Raw genomic sequence first — 26,562 nt, 5'->3', positions numbered from 1 at the left:
CTGCCACTATTTATAGCTTATAACATTTCAATACCTTCTCAATATTCCTAAATAGTCCTAATATTTTAGGTCTATTTTAAATAAATTTATAACACTGCATTATTTTATCTAGTTCATTTCCTCGGAAATCTGTATTATATTCAATTTAGCCAAACACTTTTTAAGAACAGCTTCCCAAGTAAAAGGAGGTTTTTCTTTAAGACTGTCTTACATTTAGACTCTTTCTCTCATTCTTTCCCTCCCTTAGGCTTAATACCATCCTCAGGAAGGAGTTCTGCTCGTTTGTATGTAAAGAGAAAACTATTATTTGTGATGTTAGTCTTTGGGCAAAAACTCTTTGCCTTTCTTTCCCTTCAACTAAACTATGAGGAAACAACGTCTAAAGAATTCTAATGATAGTAAAAGCACATACTAGGCATCATACTTTTCATTTTTAAATAAACATGACTTTTTTAAAACTTTAATGCCACTTGTGAAAGTCTACACCTCTCAGGTATATCAGGAAACAAAATACCAATGACTCATTCGCCTTTACAGAGGGGTAAGGAAAACACGAGTTGATTGCAAAGTCCTGGCATCGCCAGTGCCTTCAGCAGCAGCAAAACAGTAAGAGGACGAGCAAGCACCAACAAAGAGAGATACTCCCAACTAAAAAAGCAGCAAGTAACCAGGAAGCACAGGGAAGGAAGCACCTACCAGGCCAAGCTGTGTTTGTGCTTGGACGTAGTGTACTGAGCCAAGAGAATGGAGACTGATTTGGTATTCTCAATCAATCAAAATGGCCAGTGCTTCCAAGGCCCATGCTGCTGTGTTGTCTCTCCTTTATGTCCTTTAACACTTCAATATCACACACCAGACCAACTAATGTGTCCAAAACATTATCCTTTCCTACAATACTGCTTCTCCTCCAGTGTTCCTCTTTTAGTTAAATGACACTGATGTCCATCCGACACTGACACTGCTCTATTACCTCTATTACCTCACATCCAATGAATTATTAAATACAGTTCAATGCCCACATTTAGGGGTCTTTCAGTCCCACCTCATTTTTCTCCATCTCCACAACCTTCACCTTGATCCATTTCATGCCTTCAACATTACTCTCCTCTAAACCCATCTGAACACAACAGACAGAATGATTTTTGCAAAAAGGAAAACATCAAATCACTCCTCTGCTTAAAAACCCTTCACTGGCTTTCCACTGCCTTTTGAAATGAGCTCAAATTCCTTAACATGCCTTAGATGGCTGTCCATCATCCAGCTGCTGCACCTGGCACGCTGAATTTCTTTCAGTTATTACAGTGACCAAGCTCCCTCCCACTTCCAGAAGACTGGGCACTTAAAACCCTCTTCTCTCCCTCTCTCACCAGCCCCCTCACCTACCTCTTATCCGACTAATTCAACCACTTAAAGATACTTTCTCCAAGAAGCCGTCTCTGACACCTACAGTAAGCAAGCTCTAGTATCTAAATTCCCCGACCTCTAATTATGACGTCTGTCACACTTTGTTACTATGCCTTTTCAACTAGACTGGCATTCAATGACAACAAGCAGTGTCCATCTTGTAATCACTGCATCTCAGTGATCACTGATTACATCTCGATTACATCTCAGTACCTGTCACACAGTAAGAAAAAGAAAAATGCCATTTTACAGGAATAAATCTGATACACCCTCAGAGAGCAACACAAATCCAAACACTTTTTTTACTTCTTAAAAAATGAACGTATAGAGGCTCAGGGGTGCTGGGTGGCTCAGAGTTAAGTGTTTGAATTTTTGTCTGACTTTGGCTCCAGTCGTTATCTCAGGATCCTGGGATCCTGCCCCGCATGGAGCTGCCCACTCAGCAAGTCTCTTTCCCTTTTCTTCAGCCCCTCCCTGCACTCGTGCACGCACACATGCAGGCACACACGCACGCACACACAATCTCTCTCAAATAAAATCTTACAAAAAAAAAAAAAAAGAATGTATATGTATATGTATAATATATTAGTCTTGCTTTAGTTATTAGTGCTCAATGGGTATCCTATTTGGTTTATTTTTCCAAAAATTACCTTAAGTACTTACCTTCATTCACTCTGCAAACTGAAACTCTCACAGTACTGTGAGCCGCCACCATGTCGTGCAACATAATATATTGCTGAAAAAGGGAAAAAATGTAAAAACTAGCTAACATAAATCCACTCTTCAATATATATTAAAAAGCAAGGGTGCCATAAAATAAGGTAAGTTAATATGGCAAATACATATTACTCTGCCATTAAAAATGTCAAGACTAAAAGATTCAAAGATTACTGAATGATGAGCTCAAGACAAAAAAAAAGATGCACTTTAATGAGACAGTCCTGCAAACAACAGAATAAGCCCTCCAGCATTCCAGTCTGTTGTAAGTACCTATAGATCCCTATGGCCTCTAAGCAGTCAAGTGGTAGTTTAACTCAAAAAAGCATCCACCTCCCCCCACCTCAGAAAGAGAGGGCTGGGGCGCCTGGGTGGCTCAGTGGGTTAAAGCCTCTGCCTTCGGCTCGGGTCATGATCCCGGAGTCCCGGAATCAAGTCCCGCATTGGGTTCTCTGCTGAGCAGAGAGCCTGCTTCTCCGTCTCTCTCTGTCTACTTGTGATCTCTGTCAAATAAATAAATAAAACCTTTAAAAAAAAAAAAAAAAGAAAGAAAGAAAGAAAGAAAGGGAAGAAATACATACTCATATAATTAAAAGAATAACTATACTGAGTAATACTTTGTACGAAGTACTGTTCTACAACTTTACATATTACAACAAAATACACAGTTGTGAAAGCCATAATAAATTGGACTTACCTTTCTAATGGAATACAGAGAGCTTACAATTGACACTATAGACATAATCACAATGGCTAGAGCATAATAATAGTATTCATCAGTGCTCCACAGTATAACACTGAACAGCTGGAAAATGTAAAATGGGTTGAGAACCTAAAAAACAAGATTTTTAAGTCAAACTTATAACCAAACAGATGTTCCACCTTTTCATTAAGAAATAAACAACAAGATATTTAGAGGATAAGCTCTGTAGTGCCCTACGGCAAAATGTACTACTAAAAGAGTAGGGCAAGATGTTAGCAAAGTACTTTTTTTCCACTAACCTACTAGGACTTGGCTAAACAAGCTTAATTTAAATTATTTGTATCCATTTAGATACATACCAAACCCAATAAAGACTAAGCTAGAAATAGTTAACATGTGTGTATTTAGCTATTCTTCATTCTGCTTCAGCAATAAAGTACATTTGCTTCCAATAATTACCAGGCTACTAAAGGATATAAAATTCTTAATTAAATTGAACAAATGTTTACTTATTATGAACTCCAAATACCAATTTTCCTATAAGTCAAAGGTTCACTGGAGTCTACAGGAAGACAAATATGAGATAATAAGTTACACTGCTTTGCATTCTCTAAGGAAATAAGGATTAAAACCTAAATGAGAAAAAAGAGATAAGGGAATCCTGGCAATGGACTTTGTTTAGCCAAATTTAACAGTATCCTATCAATTTTATTAATAACTTCCGCCAAATGTCTTAAAATTGATGCCTATACACTTTTCAAAGCACTTTCACATACATAGTCCCATTTTACTTCAAAATTAAACAAGGTTAAGTTTAAAGGACTTCGGCCAATTTTATAAAGGAGCAGCAGAAAGGTTTTCTGATGGTCAAAGCTAGTTACTGATGGGATTATATTACAAACCAGACTTTCTAATTCCTAATCACTACAATCTGCTATGTTGTACAACAACATTATATGGCCACTCTCAGGAACTGAGAGAAAACAATCTGTAACATCTACTGAAGGTATTCACCCAACTCTTGATCTTTAGCCAAAAATCGAAAGGAAGACTAGAGAGCCTAACTCTGCCAAGCAAAATCCTATACCTCCTTCCTTTACCCATGTAACTTTATTCGCAGCCCTTCAATGGCACCTCACTGAGCTCTCACTGCAGTAACTACTGACCCGTTTCCCTCCCAGGATAAAGTTCAAGTTCATCAATGTCAATCATCAGGTCATGTTTTGTATTCTAAACCTATGGCACAATGCCTAGTTCCCAAAAATGCACTACAAAACACCACATGAAAAATAAACATGATAAGTCAGCTGCATACATACATATAAGATAAGATTTACATGTACAACATACTGAGAGTAAAAAACAAAATTGTACAGGCAAACAGAGCAAAACAAAAAATAAGGTAACTAATAAAAAGGTAATTTATGCCCCCAAATTATTTCTCTACCACAGTTACTACTTTTACATTTCAAGTTTAAAAAAAAGAGTGAGGGGGAAACTAAGACAAAACCAAGAATATTATATTACTTAAAAATCATGGCTCTTTCCAAATTGACAACCCTCTGATCACAAATGTCATCTTACCTCCTTAATTAGAAGCTTAAAAACAGAAGGCACTTTCACAGTAATTTCATTTACTCCATAAAGCAATTTTCTATAATGGGAAAAGATAATAATAGTGTTACATTATATTATATAATAACAGTAGAACTTAGGGATGGCATTTCATTAGGTAAGGTTCAAACCACAGATTGCTCTTAAATATGGAACTTAAACATTCATGTTTCTACATACTTGTCTTCCACAATTCAATTCTCTACCTACAGTATTTAAAGCAAAGTAGTGAATACTGGGTAACTATACTGTTGTTTCATTCTGCCTCATTATCTCTGTGTGACGAGTATCTTTCCCACTAGTCTATAATAACCATGTCTGCAAACGCTTTCTTTTTCATCCTTGAACACAGCAGGAATCAAAATTTTGAATTGCGATTAATTTTTGCAAGAGACTAAAATATATTTGAGGGGTCCTGTACTATTTTTCTAATGAGAATATTATACTAAAAATATTTATTTCAAAAACTATACATTTGACTTTAAAAAGTTTTCAAAACTTTATTAAATCCTTCCAACTTAAACTCCTAGTAGTACTTTCCATATGAAAGAGTAATGAGTAATTCTGAATAAGTCTGAATGAATTAAATTTTTAATATCCTAACCCACTGAAAAATACCAGGAGTATAAAAACCTGCCAATTCAATTTGAAAATGATAATTATCCTCAAAATATACAATATGCCGGTATATTTTTATACTGTAGCAAAGAATAACATGATTTAAAAAGACTATGCATCCCACTTTAAAATATTCATTGTGGTAAATTTTTAGCATGCTTACAATTTCCAATACAATTCAGAAAATCTAAGATGCCATCAATTATAAGACATACTCATTAGTTTACATACCATCAAGACAAAAATGCTCTCAAGGATAACACTCCACCCAACATGATACATCCCTCCTTTAAATTAGGTTAAAATGTGGAAAAATGTGCAGCTTAGAATTGATGAAATATGGTATATTTTCAGGGATATCAACTTCAAAATTCCAGCTTCAACATTTTCATAATTCTTAAACAGACAGTCTTACCCAAATAAAATATAAGCTGTCAACTACTATCTCTATAAATACCTGTTAATATGTACAACTATACGGTAAAAGGATGGACTACATATACTACTTTATTTAGGAACTTTGATAACAGGTCTAACTTTAGTTGGATAAAAATTACCTGTAGGCATGCATCCCCTTTGTCAGTCCTGCACTATGCTTTTCATAAATTGACGTACAAGAAACACCTTCATCCAGTCCCCTAAATAAATCCAAAGTTTTTACTTTAAACAAAGTTTAAAATATCCAAATGTCTTAATGCCTCATTTTTCTATATTCCTGATTTTAAAGTGTGACCTCCTTACAAATAGAAACCCTTAACAAAAACTGAGATAATGAGAATTTTTAAATCTCAAATTCCTAAGATAAACAATAATGAAAGTTCTAATTCTCAAATGTGCCAAATTCTAAGTTATCCAATGTATCTATCACACGATAAAATGGCTCTAAATACTCAAGTTTATGTAATATTATTATTATCCTTTAAGGTTGTACCAAAGCTATAGGAGCTAATAATTAAACTAATAAAACTAAAGGTAAAGTATGACTAACGTGAGAATTCCAAAGTAAAATCTTTTTTTACTTTTTATCTATGTAATTTTCTCTCTTCAATTTTTTAAGCTTCACGCTAAAAAATCCTATTCAATGATTTTTCTTTCAATAAAAGCATCAATCCAAATCTGTCCCTGTTTTAATACAAACCTAGAAGAGAAGTACAAAATTTATATAAGTCACAGGCATTGCCTAAAATCTGTTAACAGTTCTAACTGGATTCAACCAACAGATCTACTTTTCCCCAAAAATGTCTTAATTATGCTTATTTTAACTAAGATACTGGTCACAGCACTCTAAGGAGAGTTTTGTACATCATTTAACTCCAATCCTTTTCTACTTTTTTCAGGTAGAAAAACTAAGCTCCATAATTAACAGCTATCCTTGGGAAAAGTTTAAATTCTGCAAGTTTCTACAGTTGGCAAATACCACATGGCAAATAGGTTTGAAATTTTTTTTCAACTTTAGCTGGTAACTTCTCAAAAGCAGCAAAGATCAGCTCCAAGTCTTTTTTTAAAAAACAAAATGGCAGCTCACTGGCAGTATTCTATAAGGCAATAGTTCTTAATTAGGAATGGTCTTCAGAACTAAGCAAGTGGAAATGCCCAGGGCTATTCCAGAGTATTCCAATTCTTTAGTGTCTGAGGAAAAAAATCCAGGCATGAATATTAAATGTTCATAAGGTGATTCTCTTTATATTACTAATGTTAAAAATTCCTTCAGCACTCAAGTAGTGATACTTAATGACTGTTTACAATAATCACTTTTACAACAGAAATAAAAATAGAATCCTAAATATCCTAGTGCTTGTATAATTCGAAGCCTTCACAATAAATACAGTTTAAGGGATTCCTCCAATTTTTCCTACTTGAGGCTTAACACATTTGACAATGTCTAAATCTTTATCCACATAGTAAAGTTAAACTTCTGTTGGTCTATGACTCCATCCCTCAGGATAAATTTGGCAAGTTGGGAAATGAGAATTCAGGTATTCTGACAGGCTGTGGAGTGTACTCAAAATTCACTCTGAAATGAATCCACAAAAAGAAAAGAACTCCAACTCAGAGTAGATTTGGAGAATCATACTGTTTCAAACTTTTATGTAAATTTTGCCAAGGTAAAAGTTAAAAGTAGGCTTTACCCTAAAATGGTTAGTCAGTATTCAAGTAACACCAGGGAGTTTTTATTAAGTGAATAAAAGTTATGCAATAAACTCCTCTTCGATTTTATGTAACACTAAAATGAATTCTTTTTTTATCTAGAACATTTTCAAGATACTCATAATATAATCCAAACAAAGGAAGCATACTTACTTTAAAAAATCAAAATTGTGAAGAGTATCATTCCAGAAGTATTTTACACTGTGGTGGGTGAAATAACGGACCTGAAGAACACGTATAAATGTTACATCAAAAGGCATTACATTACCATCACTTGTTTATGATGAAGTTTACTAACACAAATCTATTATCTATTAAAATTAAAATGATCACATACAAATGCAATCTGCTTCTTTTACTAGTACCTAAACTGTGCCATGTATAGTAATAAATATTTTATATGGATATTAATTTATCCCAAACAAAAATAACTGCATGTACAAAATTATAGGTTATGACAGCATAAAATATTGAACAATTCCAGTTTTCAAAGAAACTTTGACACTAAATCATTATACCTGCTGTGGTTGAGTCTGTGAATATTTATTCATCTCATGCCTATTCTCTTCAGCCAAATTTTCAGTTAGATGAACAGCATGGCCATTTGCAACTTTATTAGTCATAGATTTGGGGTTCAAAAATGGGTGAGTTTCCAGAGAAAGAAAGCGAATTTTTGCACAAAACCACATTCTGAATTCATCCTTACAAGAGAGAAAGGGATAAAAAGTCAATCAGGTATATTACAGAACTACCTACATATTTTTTAATTCCCATTCTTTACAGATTATTGATTTGTCCCTGAAAAAGCATCACTTCCTCCGCACTAAATGTTACACCATTTCAAGATGTATAAATTTTTTTAAACGCTGCTCAAAATTTTTTTTCATCTTTTTTAAAACATTTTATCTATTTATCTGACAGAGAGAGAACACGTGCACGTTCGCAAACAAGCAGGGGGAGGGGCAAAAGGAGAGGGAGAAGCAGACTCCCCACTGAGCAAGGAGCCCGGTGCGGGGCTCTATCCCAAGACCCTGTGATCATGACCTGAGCTAAGGCAGAGGTTTAACTAACTGAGCCACCCAGGCGCACCCAAAATGTATAAATTCCATACATGAAGATGTATAAAAGCTTTCCAGTGTTCATTTTATGACATACTTCACTAATACAATATCTCATGCAAAATTATGAGTAATTCTTTTTTTTTTTAAGATTATTTATTTATTTATTTGACAGACAGAGATCACAAGTAGGCAGAGAGGCAGGCAGAGAGAGAGAGAGAGAGAGGAGGAAGCAGGCTCCCTGCTGAGCAGAGAACCCAACGCGGGACTCGATCCCAGGACCCTGGTCATGACCTGAGCCGAAGGCAGCGGCTTAACCCACTGAGCCACCCAGGTGCCCCAAATTATGAGTAATTCTTAATTTAACTATCAACATACTGAGGCTAGAAATTAAGGCCTCTGAGGAAACCATCAACAAAATGAAAAGGCAACCTACTGAATGAGAGAAGATACAAGCAAAAGATAGATCTGGTAAGAGGCTAATCTCTAGAACATACAAACAATTCATATAACTCAACAAACAAAAACCCAATTAAAAAATGGGCAGAGGATGGAATAAACCTGTTTCCAAAGAAGACATAAAGATGACCAAGTGACAAAAGATGCTCAATACCATCAATCATCAGGGAAATGCAAATCAAAACCATAGTGAGATAATCACATCAGTCAGAATGGCTAGTATCAAAAAAGACAAGAAAAACTAGTGTTGGTGAAGATGTGTAGAAAAGAGAAACCTGGTGCACCGTTGGTGGGAATGCAAACTGGTACAACTACTAAGGAAAACAATATGGAGGCTCCTCAAAAAATTAAAAATTGGGGGCACCTGGGTGGCTCAGGCTCTCGTCAGGCTCTCTGCTCATCGGGGAGCCTGCTTTTCCCTTCCTCTCTCTCTGCCTGCCTCTCTGCCTACTTGTGATCTCTGTCTGCCAAAAAAATAAATAAAATCTTAAAAAAAAAATTAAAAATAGAAATACTATGAGACCCAGTAATCCATGCGCAGGTATTCACCCGAAGAAAGCAAAAACACAAATTCAGGAAGATATATGCACCCTTATGTTTACTGCAACATTACTTACAAGGGCCAAGACATGGAAGCAAGCTAAGTGCCCAGTGATACATGGATTAAGAAGAAGTGGTATATATATTTATAATGAAATAGCACTCATTCATAAAAAAGAATAAAATCTTGTCATTGGGACAAACTGGATGGACCTAGATGGTATTATGCTATGCTTATTATGAAATAAATCAAACAGAAAAAAACAGATACTACAACAAAAATCAAAACAAATACCAAAAACAAAACAAACAGAAACAGAAACAAACTCAAAAATACAGAAAACAAACTGATGTTGTCAAAAGGGAGGGGGAAGGAGGAATGGGTGAAATAGATGAAAGAGAAAAAAAGGTACAAACTTTCAGCATAAAAGAATTAGGTTATGGGAATGAAAAGTACAGCACAGGGAATATAGTCAGTAATATAATAACTTCGAATGGTGACAGATGGTCAGTACACTTACTGTGGTATTTCTTGATGTACATAAACGTCAAGTCATACTGTCTACTTGAAACTAATATTGTATGTCAACTCTACTTCAATTAAAAAATACACGTAACAACAACAACAACAACAACAAAAAACGAACTCACAGACAACAGATTAAGTGGTTACCAAAGGTACGGGGTGAGTGGGGGTGAAATGGGTAAAAGTTGTCAAAAGGTGAAAACTTCCCAGGGATCTAACATTCGGCATGATGACTACAGTTAACAGTACTGTAGGGCATATTTGAAAGTTGCTAGAAGAACAGACCTTAAAAGTTCTCATCACATGAAAAAAAAATTTCTGTAACTTTGTATGGTAACAGATGTTAACTGCCGTTATTGTGATTATTTAAAAATCTACACAAATAATGAATAATTATGCTGTATGCCTGAAATTAATATAATGTCCTATGCCAATTATACTTCAATAAAAATTTCTTTAATTAAAAGAAAAGGAAAAAAAAATTAAAGGCTCTGATAAAACGCTTCCAATTAAGATTTAAAAAAACAACAACAACCAGAGAAGCAGCAGCATCACAGAGTAGAAAGGCAGCTGGTCTAGTGAATAACAGATCTGATATAGTCCTTAAACTGGCTGGTGACCTTGATAGACAAGCATCTAATTTCTCACTGCATCAAGAATTATAAAAGGAAGGGGCTGATACAATCATTTAAAGATTCCTTTCTATTCTAATCATTATCACTTAGAACACAAATGCTTTTAGGATTAGTATTCCCAATTATATCCTAGCAGTGATGTGTTATTTTGAACCAAGTACACCCAAAAGCATTATATAATGCTTCGAATAATCAGCTCCCAATAAATACACAGACTTACAGTAGTCCTCAGCAGCACCACTTCACAGTCTCTAACCGCAGCTCTAATACAGGTTGCCTTCACCCGCCATTCAGGCATCCAGTAGAGGAGGAGGAGAAGAAAGCCACCAGTGCAAACCACTCCTAGAGAAACTATGGCAAGCTTCCAGCGACACAAATTATAGCCATAAATCTCCTGCATGGACACAGTGATCACACAACTGAATATCAAATGATAGGCGATAACTGCCAAAGTTCTTTATTTTCCTGGTAAGTATTAAGTCTTGTCATATAAAAGGCTGACTTTTTTTTTAATAAACTTTTATTTTTGGAATGGTTTTAGATTTGCAGAAAAGTTACAAAAACATTAAGAGGTCCTGTATGCCTTCCTCTGGTTTACCCTGTTAACTTGGTACATTTGTCTAATTGAAGAGACTGACACTAGTACATTACTATTAACTAAACCTAGTCTCTATTACAATTTCACTAGTTTTTTCACTGTCTTATTTCTGTTCCAGGATATAAGCCATAATATCACACTGCATTTAAATGAAGTAAGTTTTAACTTTATTTTTCTCCCAAATGATTAGCTAATTGTCACAATACCACTATGACTGATCAATTTGACCTCCTGACACAAATTATTTCATTGTTTCAGTTTACTACCACTCCCACCATAACCCAACAATAGCTGCCAAATTTAGCAAATGAAAATGTAGAGGGCCTAGTTAAAACATAAATTTCAATTAAAAATTAATTTTGTTTGCCCTATGCTATGTTTAGGACATGCTTATAAAAAATTTATTCCTTGATTATCTGAAATTCACATTTAATGGGGTGTCTTATATGACACCTGACAACCTTATCTTCTCACTTCTACACACAAAGAGCTGAAAAGCTATTTTTATTTCAAACATTTTTTATAAATCAAAATTAGAAATCTTACATTTGGGATTACACTTAAAACATTAGCTAATGTAACTTCTTAAATTATCAAATAAAAAAATATAAAAATAAAAGAAATATAAAATAAAATAAAAAATACATAAAAATTTTTAAAAATACTTTAAGTATTAGAGCTCACAGTCAAACAGGAATTTTACTAAAATCAACAAATAGAGATGTTACATAATCCCAATTCAAAAAGGCAGTGGGGATGAGAAAAGCACATTGATTTCATGCTTTTTTGTTTTTATGAACTTTTCTACTTTCCTAGAATAATAAATTACAAAGATAATTCTTCACACTTGACAAATAAATTATAAAATCCAGTTACCATTTCATCTTCTTGACCCTGGTTGATAGTCTTCCTTTCTTCTTTGTCCATATCTACAGTGGTCTGAAAGGTCCTGTGCTTCAGAACAGTTGAAGACTACTGAGGGGAAAGAACAACAAATATTAGGGAATTCTGCTATATCTTCATAGACTATATACTTCATACTGTTAAGACTTTGTTGTAATTATGTATCGAAGTTTAACTGATATTTAAGTACTCACTAAAGTGCTGGCTGGTTTTAATGACATTTTCAATAAGTTTGCTAGTTCTTCTGACACATACTATCACAAAACCTGACATATTTCATCAATTAACTTATACTAACAATAGCCTTGATACAAAACAATTTAAGCTCTGTGAGAAACTAATGTAGAATCTTCACTTTTCATTTCCCAACTCAGAGAACAAATCTAGTTTAACCATCTTGAGCTAAAAATGCTTCACACAACTCAATTTGTTGCTTGAAGTATAAAGGTAAAGCACCAGCAATGAAAGCAACCCCAAAACCTCTCCATGATTATTAAATTAATCATCTAACAAATATTTACTGAGCACCTTTTACATGAATGGTAATGCTTGGCCAAGAGTCAATTCCTAAAGCAGGTGTACCCCTACTGGAGATCACTCCCCCATTCTGATTCCAAGTACACTAAGCAATCTTCCAATTGTTTGACTACCCAGGATGCTTGCCTAGGAGAAAATTCATTGAGCTCACTGACAAATTTTTTTCTTGTATTAAAAAAGGATACTGGAAGGGCGCCTAAGTGGCTCAGTTGGCTAAGCGTCTGCTTTCATCTCAAGTCATGATCCCAGAGTACTGGGACGGAGCCTGGCATCAGGCTCCCTGCTCAGCAGGGAGTCTGCTTCTCCTTCTGCCTCCCACTCCTCTGGCTGTGCTTCTCCCCTACCCCTGGCAAAAGAATAAAATGTTAAAAATAAATAAATAAAAAGATTTGAGAGAGAGAGAGCACACATTCAGGGGAAGGGCAAAAGGGGAAGAGGCAGACACCCCCCTCCATGGAGCAAGGAGCCCGACATGAGACTGGATTCCAGGACACTGGGATCATGACCTGAGCCTAAGGCAGCTGCTTAACCAACTGAGTCACCCAGGCACCCCTATTACTTCATGTCTTAAAGAGTTTTGTTAGGTAGGACCAGAGTAGTTTTTAGTTGAGCGCTAATTTGATCCCGCTACTGAAGCAACACCCTTCTGAAATGCTCTTCCTGAATCCTTGTGCCCAATGAGGTTTTCCACTGTGGGTTGGTAGGAACAGGCATTCTTCTCAGCTCTGTGTAAGCCCTGATAAGTTTTTCTCTTAATCCTTTTGGTTGGTGCTTTTCCTGAGCTTCAGGAGTTTCCTCACACATGCGCTGATTTGTACTCAGCTTGAGGGGAAGACTTGAGGGGAACTATTTTGGATATTTTCAGTGTTTTTCTCTGTAAGGATCCCTTTACTGATAATTTGCCCTGAAAACCTGCCTACTCTGATGTCTCCCAAGACTCTTAGCTTCATCTCCCCAAATCAGGGAGACTCTTGGGCCCCCTCTGGGTTCCCTGTAGGATTGGGCTATGCCTTTCACATTCAGTCAACAATAGCTGGTCTTCGTGCAGGGGAAGAAGTTGGGCTTGCTCATTCTCCAGTACTCTACAAGCAGTAAGTCATGGCCCTTGAGAGCAACTGCCACTTCAAGCCAGACTGATTTGGTGAATCAGGCTTACCATGTTAGAATGACTCCAGTAATATGCTTCATAGCTGTAATACCACCCTAGACTGAGAAGCAATTTTTACTAAATTATTTTGTACGATAATGTGGCTTATTTTGGAGATGCTGGACCAAGTATCTTTAAGACTTCATTTCCAAGATGGCACTGAGTCAAGAATTTATAGGAATGCAAAATATCTAGTCCCAATTAAGTAACAATATCTGACGTCCAATTAAACCTTAACAGGTATGCAAAGAAAACCCATAATGAGATAAATCAATTAGTAGAAAAAGACCAAGAACTGACACAAATAATAGAACTGGTAGGTGTGGTTAACTGTAGTCCATATGTTCAAAAAGCAAGAGGAAAGACTAAACACATTAACTACAGACATGAAAGATATAAAAAAGAACCAACTTGACTAAAAGATAAAAAGTACAGTATCTGAGACAAAAAATTACTAGATGAAATTAACAGCATATTAAATATGGCAGATGAAAAATCAATGAACCTGAAGACAAAATAATAGAAATATCCAAAATGAAAAATGAGCAGAAACAAAGAGAAGGGGGAGAAAAGCCCATAACATCAATAAACCATCAGACAACTTCAAGCACCCTAATATACATGTAAGATAGGAGGGACCAAAAATATGTGATGATATAATGGCCAAAACTTTTCCAAATTAGGTGAAAAACTATAAGCCTATATAGATCCAGAAAGTCCTATTAAGCAAATAAACAATGAAAAATTACACCAAGGCATGTCATTATCAAATTGCTCAAAAGCAGTGAGGAAAAATATCTTAAAAGGAGCCAGAGGAAAAAGATTGTTACAAATACAAAGGAAGATAGGTTAAGAATAACATCAGATTTCTTGCTAAAAATAATGCAGGTGAGAACAGCTGAGCAACATCTTTGAAGCAACGAGAAACAGAATTCTATATTCAGCAAAAATATCCTCCAAAAATCAAAGGTGAAATATGTTTTTAAACACAAAACCTGAAAAAAATCATCATGAACAAACCTACATCATTAAAAAAAGAGTGTGAGAGGAAGTCCTCAGGTAGAAAAATGGAAATGGAAACATGGATCTCCACGGAAGAAGGAAAAGCATCAGACATGGTACATACATAAATAAATATATATAACAATAGAACAAACAGCACAAAGAAATGGAAGTATACTCTTGTAAGGTTCTTACAGTATATGTGAATGAATGTAGTATTAGTTGGAGATAAATTTTAGTAAGTTAGAGATATACACTATGAACTCTAAAGTAACCATTCAAATAAAAGAGTCACAACTAAAAAAATCAACAAAGGTGATTAAATGGAACCATAAAAATTACTAAATTGATCTAAAAGGCAAAAAAAGGGGGGGGGGATGGAAACTAGAGATGAAACAAATAGAAAGCAAATAGCCAGATGGCTGATTTAAACCTAACAATATCAATAATCACATTAAATATGAACAGTAATTAAAAGGCAGGATTGTGGTTTTATTTTTCAAAAGCAAGGCTGCAGAGGCACCTCGGTGGCTCAGTTGGTTAAGTGTCTGAGTCTTGATTTCAACTCAGGTCATGATCTCTGGGTTATGAGATCCACCTGCTTTGGGCTCCATGCTCAGCAGGGAATCTGCTTGATATTCTCATTCTCTCTCTCTCTCTCTCACTCTCCCTTTGCCCCTCTCTCTGCTTTCTCTCTAAAATAAATAAAATCTTTAAAAAAAAAAAAAAAGAGCAAGGCTACAAATATATGTTACCTATAAGAAATGCAACCTAAAATAAAGGCACAGTAGGCTAAAAGTTAAAACAAAATATACTGTGCAAGTACTATTCAAATTAAAGCTTCAATAACTGTATTAATATCAGCCAAAGGAGACTTCAAAGCAAAGAATATTATCAGAGATTTAAAAAAATATATTACCAGGGACGTAGTCATTTCATAATGACAAAGGGGTTAATAGAGGGACATAAAGCCATAATCCTAAACATGTATACATTTAACAGATCTTCGAAATACACAAAGGACACAGAAGATCTGAACAACATTGTCAGTCAAATTGGTCCCAACTGATATTTACAGAACACTCTACTCAATGCAGAAAAATATACATTCTTTTTACATATGCACAGAACATTCACCAAGAAAGACCACATTTCGGGAAATAAAACAGTTTCAAGTCATACAAAGTTCTAAAAACAATGAAATTAACTTAGAAACCAGTAACAAAAAGATAGGTAGAAAACCCTTAATACCTAGAAACAAAATACACTCGTAAAAAATCCATGTGTCCGAAATCAATAGGGAAATTACAAAGTATTCTGAACTGAGTAACACTGAGGACATATCAAAATTTGTGGGATGCAGCTAAAACAGTATTTAGAAATCATCTATAGCACTAAATTCCAAAATCTGAAAGAAGAAATGCCTAAAATCGTGACCTCAGCATTGGTCCTAAGGAAGTAGAAAAAGAACAGCAAATTACACCCACAGCAAGCACCAAAGAGAAACTGATAAAATTCACCGTCGAAATCAATGAAATAAAAAACAGTAAAATGGAGTAAAATCAATGAAACCAAAGGCTTTTTCTTTTGAGATTGACAAAAGTGATCTTTTCTAGTAAGACTCAAAAAGGGGAGGAAGGCAGCACAAATTACCAATATCAGGAAGACGAGAGAAGACATTACTACAGATTCTGCAGATATCGCAAGTATAATCAAGGAATGTAAGGAACACTTTACACCAATACATGAACTTTTCTGCAGGTCTGAACCTACTTCCAAATAAAAAATTTTTTAAAATTTTAAAATTTTAAATTTTAAAATTTTAAAACCTCTCTATCTGTCATGGGAGTGCCCCAGGTTAGTAATTGCTACAGCTAAGTTAAAAGCTGAATGTAAACGGTATATGAGAGTTCATTATACTATAATCTTCTTGTTTTTTAACATGTAAAAATTGTAATAGAAGGTGTTTTTAAATAAATAAAAGTCACCCATCTGAAACTTTTAGACAGAAAAACATTTTCAGAAGATACTCATTTCTGGCACCAAAGGCCATTAATCTTAAGAACTCTTACTCTATAAATCTCAAAACCACTGACCTAACTGATCATATACCAGGTATTATGCACAGTCTCTTATTGCTGAGTTTTGACTCATTCTTCTTCACTTTTTTCTTTTCTCCTCTGCCTAGAAATAGAGATGTACTTCTACACGTTTGTAAATCCTAATTTTCCAATGAAGAATGTATTAGATGAATAAGCATGTGTTTATAATTTTAGAAAAAGAATTACCATTAATATTCAATGTGTTCATTAACTTCATGTACTTACAACTATTTTAAACCTTTTTGCCAAACAGATCTCGACAGAGCTCACCTCAGTCTAACACAGCTGTATTATCAACCCATCCTCCAGAGTTAAAAAGTGACCACAGCAAAAAAATACTGCAGTAATTTTTTAAACAATCTATTTGTAATGTTCTTCTAAATTCAATTCTTGACCATTTTATCTCATTACTCTTTTTATAAGTGTTATTGCTCTAAAATTTAACTTACTTTTTAAGGCAAAACTATTAAATCTTACCAAATTTTACCAAACTAGAGGCATTAAAAATAATTTAATAAAAAGTTGCTCTAAAAACTATCGGTTATTATTCTCTTTGAGCACACTATACCACATAGAAAATTATCAAGACTTCACCTAGACTTTCACATAAACTTTTAATAAAAATCCAGTAAGAAAATAATTGCAACAGCTTATGTTTAACATATAAATATATATTTAAATTCTAAAAAACATGTACATAACAGAAAGCCTCTGATATTTCTGGCTAAAGATAAAAACCTATATATTTTAAATGATATTTCCTATTAAGATGAAAAAAACACATATTAAGCTATTCTACCATGTATCTATTTAGAACATTTGAAGTATTAATATAGAACTTCTGAAATCCATTTAACTTTCTGAATAAAACTATTGTAGCTTGCAGGAGTCTATGTTTTTTAATCAAGTCAATTTCTAGATCATAGGAAACAAAGAAATTTTTCTTACCAAAAGCACTATATCGTCATTCTTCCCAACTGCTGTATCAGCAGCACTTTCAAAAGCTGGCTATTAATAATAAAAATAAAACTAAGCATAAAAATCCATTTGGATGAGAATTTTCTGCCAAATATTGTTTGATTCTTTGTGAACTGCTTTCAAAATGATTAAGATATTAAAATTTAGGATTTTTAAATTCACTGACTTTAAATGGGTTTTCAGAAGATATACCCTGTGCCACTGGTAGAGCTACTATTGAATAAGTCCCATCTAGCCAGCACACTGAAGTCCCAATTCCACAGTGCATGCCTCAGCCTTGATCTTATCTAAACAGCAAGGAGCTCATAGGCCATTGTGCTTAACCAAACCCTTCCTTGCATTTACAATGAACATGATTTTTTGTGTGAGTAAAAAACAGCAGCAGAGGACAAAGTGAAGCTATCAGGAATATATCTCACTATATCAAATGCGAATTCTTGGACATTTACTTATTTTTTTCACATTATATAATTACTAAGAACCATCTGTAGTGTTCTAGGATAAGAGTCATATCTCATTTTCTAAAACAAGAGGAGCTGGCCTCAACAGGCACAGAAATCCCCAAACCTCTAAGCCATCTTTGCATCAGACCAGAGTTTCTTATTAGCTGGAACAACAGTTTTATAGTAGTCTGCGTATAGAAGGTTTTCTTTAAGGATATTCCACGTACCTACCCAGAATTACGAAGTTGGTAATTTCACAAGGTGATTTAGAGTGTTATCTATAACTCAAGTAAAATTTCAAGTAGTTATTTTGAATAACACACATTATTAGTTTTTTACTTGAGTATTTGCCCAGCTCAGAGAGAAATAAGTAAAAAAAAAAAAAAAAAAAACTAAAATTTAGAATGTATTACTCAAAATTCACAAAACTAAGTTATTCTGAAAAATTCTTAAAAAATCTTTTTTTATAGTTTGTAACATATACTCTGCAGTTTTAGAAATTAAAACTACATTAAGATTTGGGGGACACTTTGTGGTGCACGGGTGCCACCGTTGGTTAAGCGTCTGACTCTTGGTTTCAGCTCAGGTCCTGATTTCAAGGTCATGGGATTGAGCCCCATGCCCAGTTCACTCAGCAGAGTCTGCTAAGACTTTCTACGCCAGCCCCTCTCCTCTGCTCACTCACACATGTGTGAACTTTCTTCTCTCTCTGAAATAAATAATCTTAAAAAAAAAAAAAAAAAAAAAAAGGACTTTGTGGGCCACCCTGCATTGTTGAAAGACAGAATGAACATCCTACTTGGCTCTGTAGTTCTAGATTTTTTCCGAGACTTAAACATGCCTAGCCATGTTAAACAGAAATTTGACAAACCCATCTTTAAGGACCATTCAGCAGAAGATTTTTTAAAGATCCTGAAGTATAAACAATCCAGCCAGCACTCTGAATATTATTTCACTGTCAAATCTGTAGCATCCACAGCAACTAAGATAACCTTCTGTAATTCAAAACCAGTTCTCCCTCTGAAATAAAAAGTACCCTAAAACATATAATATCCTTAATCTACTCACTGAACCACCTCAATTTTAAAAAGCTATACAAATATTTGTATAGAAGAATCTTTTAAAAAACTCAATCCCCTAACTATAGAAATCAAATTGTCACAACTCTTTATGAGGGCAAAACTTAACACTTCAAGTCAGCTCCTAACAATAAGAATGACATAATATAATTTAATGAATACATGGAAATTTTACAAGGATACCAGCTAAATTTTAACAAAGCTCTAGTGAATACCCATTTTATCACTTCCCATCTTGAACTTTCTCTTATAATGCATGCTTTTGTTTCTGTGTTTAGGCTTAAGGAAGACCATTGTACCAAATATACACCAAACCAAGACTATTTACATTTGTGAAGTGCAGTCTTTGTATAATTATGCTTTTTTGTATGTTACAAAACAATGCCATAGCTAAAACAAAATAAGTTATAACTAGGAAAAATAATGTAATTATCTGCCTTAGGATCAATATTAGAAACATTAAGAGTTACAACTTAGCCCACACTACAACACACTTATATACATCTTTATCACTTTTATTAAATACCCTATTTAACAAATCAACCCTTTTATTCAGAGAAAACTCCATGTGTGGTCAGAGTGTCATCTTAGGTGAAACAGTGGCTTTGAGTATTAGTTAACTGCAAAAGTATTTAATTAGTAAAAATGGGAAAAAGTAGCTTTGGACTAATGACTAGTATCTGTGTTTTAACTTTTGCTTTGTAAAAATGGAAATGTGTAAAAATTCTTTTATATACAACATAACTGCATGTTTTAAATGTCTACTTACATGAGAGATTCTCATTTATTGAAGCTAGTGTGATCATAAAACTTCTAAATTTCCTCTTAAATCCTCTTCATGTATATAACTTTTCAAAACTTCATATTCAAGGACTGAGAGTTACAAAAGTATTATAACTGTTAAAATGATTTCAAAATCTTACCATCTATTATGAAAAGTGCTGTACCAGGCATTAGGAAATAGTAGATAACATCACTGTGATAAGACCAGTCCTACAGACTGAATATTCAAAACAGGGAGAAGACCTAGAAAGAAAACTGGCTTCTAACCCCCTAGATAATCAAAAACAAAAAAAAATTGGAAACAGTGGCCAGTAGTGGTGACAGTATTGCAGAGTGAGAATAAGGGAGAGACTTTAGTGCTTTTTTTAATGTTTTTACCATCTACACATATTAATATTTTAAAATAGTTAAAGAAAGGCTGAGCATATGTATAACTTCTAATTCTACTGTGCTTGGCCAACCTTGGGTGTGAAACTTGTAGGAACCTGCAAAACACTTCATAGTGCTCTATCAAACCATTCCAAATTCTTTGGATCTCTCTCAATTAGGTCTCTTTACCCCAGGCAAGATAAAGTGGTGATTTTGAAGTCCCCCTTAACAAGTACATTTCTAGTAAGTGACAGTGTGATTATATTTATTTTTATACAACCCCTCCAAATTTTGGCTCCACTAGGGAAAAGTAGCAGCCACTCACACACCATAAAATCGCAGCAAACCCTAAATTATTTAATCAAATTAATCCATCTAAAAAATTAATCCACCTACAAGCGTTAAGTAAGTATATATATGCCATGTTCGTTATTATATTAGGAACTGTAGGAAATAAACAATTTTACCCCAAAATACAAAAAAAAAAAGGGGAGGGGGGAGAAAGAGCACACAACTCAAGAGTCAAGGTTTAACTTGTTTTTAAGACAATTCAACATGAACTATTTTGCAAGTTCCTTCACCTGTCATGGTTTCAATTTCTTCTCCACTGAAATGAGGCAGTTGTAATAGGCTGTATGATTCATTCCAACTATGAAAGTTTTGACCTACAGTAAGTATTGGTTCTGTATGCATCTTGTTGTTACACTCTTTCACCACTAGGTGATGTTCCAACATTGGTATGGAAAAGGGCTGACAGTTTTCAGTAACCTTAACAGAAAAGCTGTGGATCAAAAGTGATTATGAGAAGTTGCAAGATTTGTTGTTGTTTAGTATGACTGGAGATACTAATCTGGGAAAGCAGCGGTTGGCTAAATAATACAGCCTCTGTTTCATGTGTCCCAATGGAAAAATAAGACACAAACACAAAACAAATGATAACGGTGGTAGAGAGAAGAGAAGGCAGGTATGTTATTATTGCCTTTACAAAGATTACTCCCAAGTTCACAGTTGTCTAAAACTAGAATTTAGGGATTTTAGAATGTTGTGAAGCAAGGGAGGGAGAACAGTAACAAAGAGCACATGAACCTATCTGAGAACAAGATGAGGTGAAGTATAAAATTATGTGGTAAAATTACTACTTGCTCATTAAACTGGGGGTGGAGAGGAGCACCCTTATTCACTGTTACAAGTGAATCTGGGGGCATATGGGTGGTTTAGTTGGTTAAGTGTCCAACTCTCGAGTTAGGCTCAAGTTATAATCTCAGAGTCGTGATACTGAACCCTATGTTAAACTCTGTGATGGGTGTGGAGCCTGCTCATTAAGATTCTCTCCCTCTCCCCTACTGCTCCCTCCGTAAGAAAAGGAAAGGGAAAAAAAAAAGAAGAAGTGAATCTGTTCTACATTTTTGGAAAACCAACAGTATATTAGAATTTAATACTCCAACACTTTGATCCAACAATCCCAATTAAAAATCCATGTCACATGTACATATATAAACATGTTACCATTCATTAACTGTTTCTTCAAACTCATGAAATAGAGTACATGAGTTTTGTGCTTTGAGGGTAAGAGGGGTACTTACATGCAGAAACACCTAACTGAAACAAGTTTTAAAGCAAGCACTAAAGAAAGTGTTTGGCACTTAATACAGTAAGGAATTGACAAATCTAGAGTTCTAATAACAGCCTGTATAAACAACCTAAATTGGTAAGTGAGCTTAACTGCCCAAATAAAAGCTACACTTTTAAATTTAGAAGATAAGCATTTCTGTTAAGCAATGTATTAATTAATGTTTCTTCCACTGTAATGCCAATTAGTGATTACTTCTTCTAAAATGTAATACTGTTTTTTTACCTTTTTTGAAGATTTTATTTATTTGTTTATTTATTTGTCAGAGAGAGTAAGCAAGAGAGAGCACAAGCAGGCAGAGTGGCAGGCAGAAGCAGAGAGGGAAGCAGGCTCCCTGCTGGGTAAGGAGCCTGATGTGGGACTCGATCCCAGGACTCTGGGATCACAACCTTAGCCGAAGGCAGCAGCCCAACCAACTGAGCCACCCAGGCATCCCTAAAATGTAATACTGTTAATCTAAATCCCTAATAACTTGTTGGACATTTCAATCAGCAATTTAAAATTAAAATCTGGGGGAGATGAGATAACCGGTTGATAGGCATTAAGGAGGGCACATAATGTGACAAAAGGTCATATAATATAACACTGGGTATTATACCCAACTAATGAATCACTAAACACTACACCAAAAACTAATGATGTATTGCCTAAAATGAATTTAAATTAAAAAATAATAATAGTAGTAAAATTAAAATTCAAACATTTAGGGGCAGGTACCTGGCTGGCTCAGTCGACAGAGCATGCCTAGAGTATGCAGCTCTTGATCTTGGAGTCTTCTGTTCAAGCCCCACACTGGGTGGTAGAGCTCACTTTAAAAAACAATAATAAATAAAATTTCAACATTCATCAATTCTAAGACTCATATTATCCACATGGTTGCACAGAAGCCAGGATATAGTTTATATAAAACCTTATAGTTGCTATTGGCAGATGACCATCATTATGCAGTGGTCACTGCATGCACTGCTTCAAGTTAGTCTCAACTTTTCACAGTACTGTGTCATTTCAGCTGAGCAAAGTACATTGTTGGTAGTACAGTGCTGAGCTGAAATTGTTGATTAAAGGTACTGAAAAAGATTACACTGCAGCTGCATTCTGAAACAAAAATAATAGTGTACACAAATAGGTACCCAATCAGAGCAGCAAAGTGCAGAGGAACGGCTTGGAGGAGAAGGGGTGGGGGTGGTTAGGGAAGAGTCAAGGGGGGGGGGCAAAAAAGCGGGAAGAAAACCCTATAGAAAATTATATTCTAAGTCCTAAGAAGTATGTTAAGAAGGTACACCCAGAATCCAGAGATTTTCATTTTTCTTATTAACAGCAAAACCCAAAATATTTTTTCTTTATTGACTCAGCAAGATTCACTTCAGGATTACTGTATTGTGTTGGAAAGAAAGCAAAATTAGTTTTACTTCTCATCTGTACTACACTGTGGTTCACATTTTATTTTTCCAGACATGATGAAGGCCTGAACCTGACCACAAAGGAAGCACAAAATCACTAGGAAGTTATTCTGTACAAAAAGTAAAATCCTGCTAATTTACAATTATAATTGACAGGCACTTCAATCACCTTTTTAAAATTATGTGAATTTATCTTTTTCCACTCTATTCCTTTTCCTCAGTTGAAACCTACGCACGCTGACTCAGCTTATAAAGGCAGTGCAAAGCCCTTAACCTCTGCATTCAACAAATATTTCAAAAACACACTTTAAATCACTGTTGAAGAGAATAATGGCCCTACTCATGGTACAATCATCACAGAAATCTGAACTTTCTCTCTCACTTCCTATGGTCCTTCTGTAATCAACTATCCAGGATTTAAAAAAAAAAAAAAAAAATCAATGCATTTGGGTATTATACCAAACGTAACAAAAGTAACTGACATTCATACAGCGGTTTTTAGTTTACAAAACACTTTTACAGGGCTTTTCTACTTTACTTACCAGTTTTCTTTCTTTTTTTTTTTTTTTTAAAGATTTTATTTATTTATTTGACAGAGAGAAACCACAAGTAGACGGAGAGGCAGGCAGAGAGAGAGAGAGGGAAGCAGGCTCCCCGCTGAGCAGAGAGCCCCATGCGGGACTCGATCCCAGGACCCTGAGATCACGACCCGAGCCGAAGGCAGCAGCCTAACCCACTGAGCCACCCAGGCGCCCCTACTTACCAGTTTTCAATCAATATCCTCTTTTAAAAATAGGGAAGAAATCTTCATTTAATCAAAATTAGCATTTTTGACTTTCCCACAAAGTCAAGCACGAGGTGACTTTATATCAAAATGCCCTACCAACAAATTAAGGAATTAACATGCAGACAGCACCATCTTTCAAGGGTCTATTTTTCAAAAATTCATTTGATAGTCAAATGTAGTTGAAATACTGACTAGGTTCCCAAGATGACCCACAAATGACCTTTCACCTCCCACAATTCTGCTAAATTATACTTCATACTACAATAGCCTGGATCATAAGGCAGGCAGCCAGGTAACCAAGTCTCTACTTCCTCTGCCCACATCTTTATTATTAATATTCTCCAAGCCTCCAAATCCTCTGCCCAGTACTTAATTATTAATATTCTCTGGCCTTCTCTCTCTATAACAACAAAAAGGGCCAAGAGGGGCTCCATTGACCCATCTACAGTGAAAACTGCCCAGAGCTGACAATCAGTGTTTTCAGCACTAATCTCTCGAGGTCCAGACCCACAGATATAAACATCAACCGAACATGTTTACATGGTTACAACTAAAATTCAACAGATTCATTTTATCTTTCTTCCAAACCCACCCCCCACCACAAACCATTCCCTCTACTCCTTCAATGAATAATATGATTTGCTAAAATTCCATGCCAGGATTTTGGAAGTCATCCCAGACTCCTTCCTACCCCACAAGGAGGTACTTGCCATCGTATCTACCTTTCTCACACCCACCTCCCCATGCCTGGCTCCACTGGCACTGCCCCAACTCAGGTCCTGATGCCCTCTCTAGTCTCCCTCATTCATATCAACATATAATCCAGACATGATCATTTCTCTGCTTGAAATTTCAGTAGCTTCCCATTGTCTACAGCAGCATTTCCCAAACTGGCAAGAGTCCCTCCAAAATAAAAATTTGAAAAAACATCCCTGGCTCATATAAATTGAAGAAATATACGGGATTTTGCAAACCTGAACAATCCTCTTACTAGCAAGACACTTAAAAGTCTAGGGCACCTGCATGGCTCAGTCAGTTGAGCATCTGACTTCAGCTCAGATCTTGATTTCCAGATCCTGGGATTGAGTTCCAGTTGGGGCTTTCTGCTCAGTAGGGAGTCTGCTTCGCCCTCTCCCTCCACTTCTCTCCCCTGCTCATGCTCTTTCTCCCACCCCCCCCCTCAAATAAATAAATAAAATCTTAAAAAAAAAAAAAAACCACTGTAAATTCTGACAATGCACAATACTATGTGCTTCCCTACCACAGAGAAGTAAAGTAGGAGAGTAAGAGAGAGAGGCCCAACTACGCTACAAGGACAAAGTTACAACTAAACAGACATGTAATACTCTCCAGAATGTGGCCCTGCCTTGTTGTCACCACCACCTGCCTTTCACCAATGTTTATCATTCTCCTCTTACAAACCTTGCATTCCATCTATATACAACACATTTGTAATACCTCTAAGGGCTACTGTTTCCTGACTCCATTCCTTTACAAACATTGTTCCTTCTGTCAAGAATGCCCTTCCCTAACAGTGTGGCTGCAAAGCTCTTATAAGTCCTTCCATACCCTGGTCAAGTTTGTTCTCCACCATGCTTTGACTGTCCTTTCTACCTTCCAGCAGAGGATAGCTCCCATCTTTGTCTTTTCTTGTAAGAATCAGAACATTTGTCTCACAATGCTGGACTTACAGACTAAAAACCTTAAAGGCTGAAAACCAAACCAGTACCAAGCAATGAAGAATGAATGAAGAAACAGAGCAAGACAAGGGGTGTGAAGAAAAAATAGTTGGCTTTCTGGGTTAAATTTCACAAGTACATATTGTCTTTGGCATGCTCCACACTCATCCCAATGCCCTTTTCCAACTCTCCCAATACCCTCTCCTAGGTTCCTTGGTGACTTCATGTAGCCGGACACAAAACCTCCATCTACAACGCTATGTTCTTCAGTATCAACTCCTTCTTCAACAGTCATTCTGCTCAGAAATTAATACATAAATAAGTTATAACTTCTCAAAGCTGAGAAACAGAAGATAAATCTCCAAATAACAAAACAAAAGAACTAGGGAGGAGGTGCGGAGAGTGGGCATCATAGTTCTACCATCCTTCCATATAAAAGTCTCGGAGTATTCCTGACTGGGCTTCCCTCAGTGTTCTCACTCTCCACTACATCCACTCCTGCACAGCAGCAGCGATGGGCACTACAGGCAGAAAACAGAGCTAGAACGAGTGCTACTGCCATCCTCTGGGCCACCCATTCTTGGAATGAAAAGCTTTGTTCATCTGAGAGACCATATATGACCAACTTCTCATTACTGGACAGAGAAGTCTCACTAACATGTTCTCCAATGAACTTAAAACAGTGCCTTTATCCTAGCCAAAC

At 35.5% G+C, this 26,562-nt stretch overlaps 1 protein-coding gene across 4 annotated transcripts in view; it reads right to left on the bottom strand.

Moving 5' to 3' along the window:
* The window catches only part of ATP13A3 (ATPase 13A3), a 92,173-nt gene that overhangs the window by 55,533 nt on the left and 10,078 nt on the right, over nucleotides 1-26,562 (bottom strand). For 2 of the 4 annotated variants that reach the window (XM_059163108.1, XM_059163111.1), the window contains exons 3-10: nucleotides 11,897-11,995; nucleotides 10,643-10,816; nucleotides 7,723-7,905; nucleotides 7,358-7,428; nucleotides 5,614-5,694; nucleotides 4,409-4,478; nucleotides 2,819-2,953; nucleotides 2,068-2,140 (exon numbers count right to left, since the gene is read on the bottom strand). In XM_059163108.1, coding sequence (XP_059019091.1) covers nucleotides 2,068-2,140; nucleotides 2,819-2,953; nucleotides 4,409-4,478; nucleotides 5,614-5,694; nucleotides 7,358-7,428; nucleotides 7,723-7,905; nucleotides 10,643-10,816; nucleotides 11,897-11,947 — 838 coding nt within the window. In that variant the 5' untranslated portion in view covers nucleotides 11,948-11,995. Of the gene's footprint in view, nucleotides 1-2,067; nucleotides 2,141-2,818; nucleotides 2,954-4,408; nucleotides 4,479-5,613; nucleotides 5,695-7,357; nucleotides 7,429-7,722; nucleotides 7,906-10,642; nucleotides 10,817-11,896; nucleotides 11,996-22,710; nucleotides 22,730-26,562 lie in introns of those variants that run through there. The other 2 variants (XM_059163110.1, XM_059163109.1) reach the window with 2 other exon arrangements.

Source organism: Mustela lutreola, chromosome 2 (genome assembly GCF_030435805.1).
Source record: "Mustela lutreola isolate mMusLut2 chromosome 2, mMusLut2.pri, whole genome shotgun sequence".
Taxonomy (NCBI): domain Eukaryota; kingdom Metazoa; phylum Chordata; class Mammalia; order Carnivora; family Mustelidae; genus Mustela; species Mustela lutreola.
This window is presented reverse-complemented; position numbering and strand designations above follow the sequence as displayed.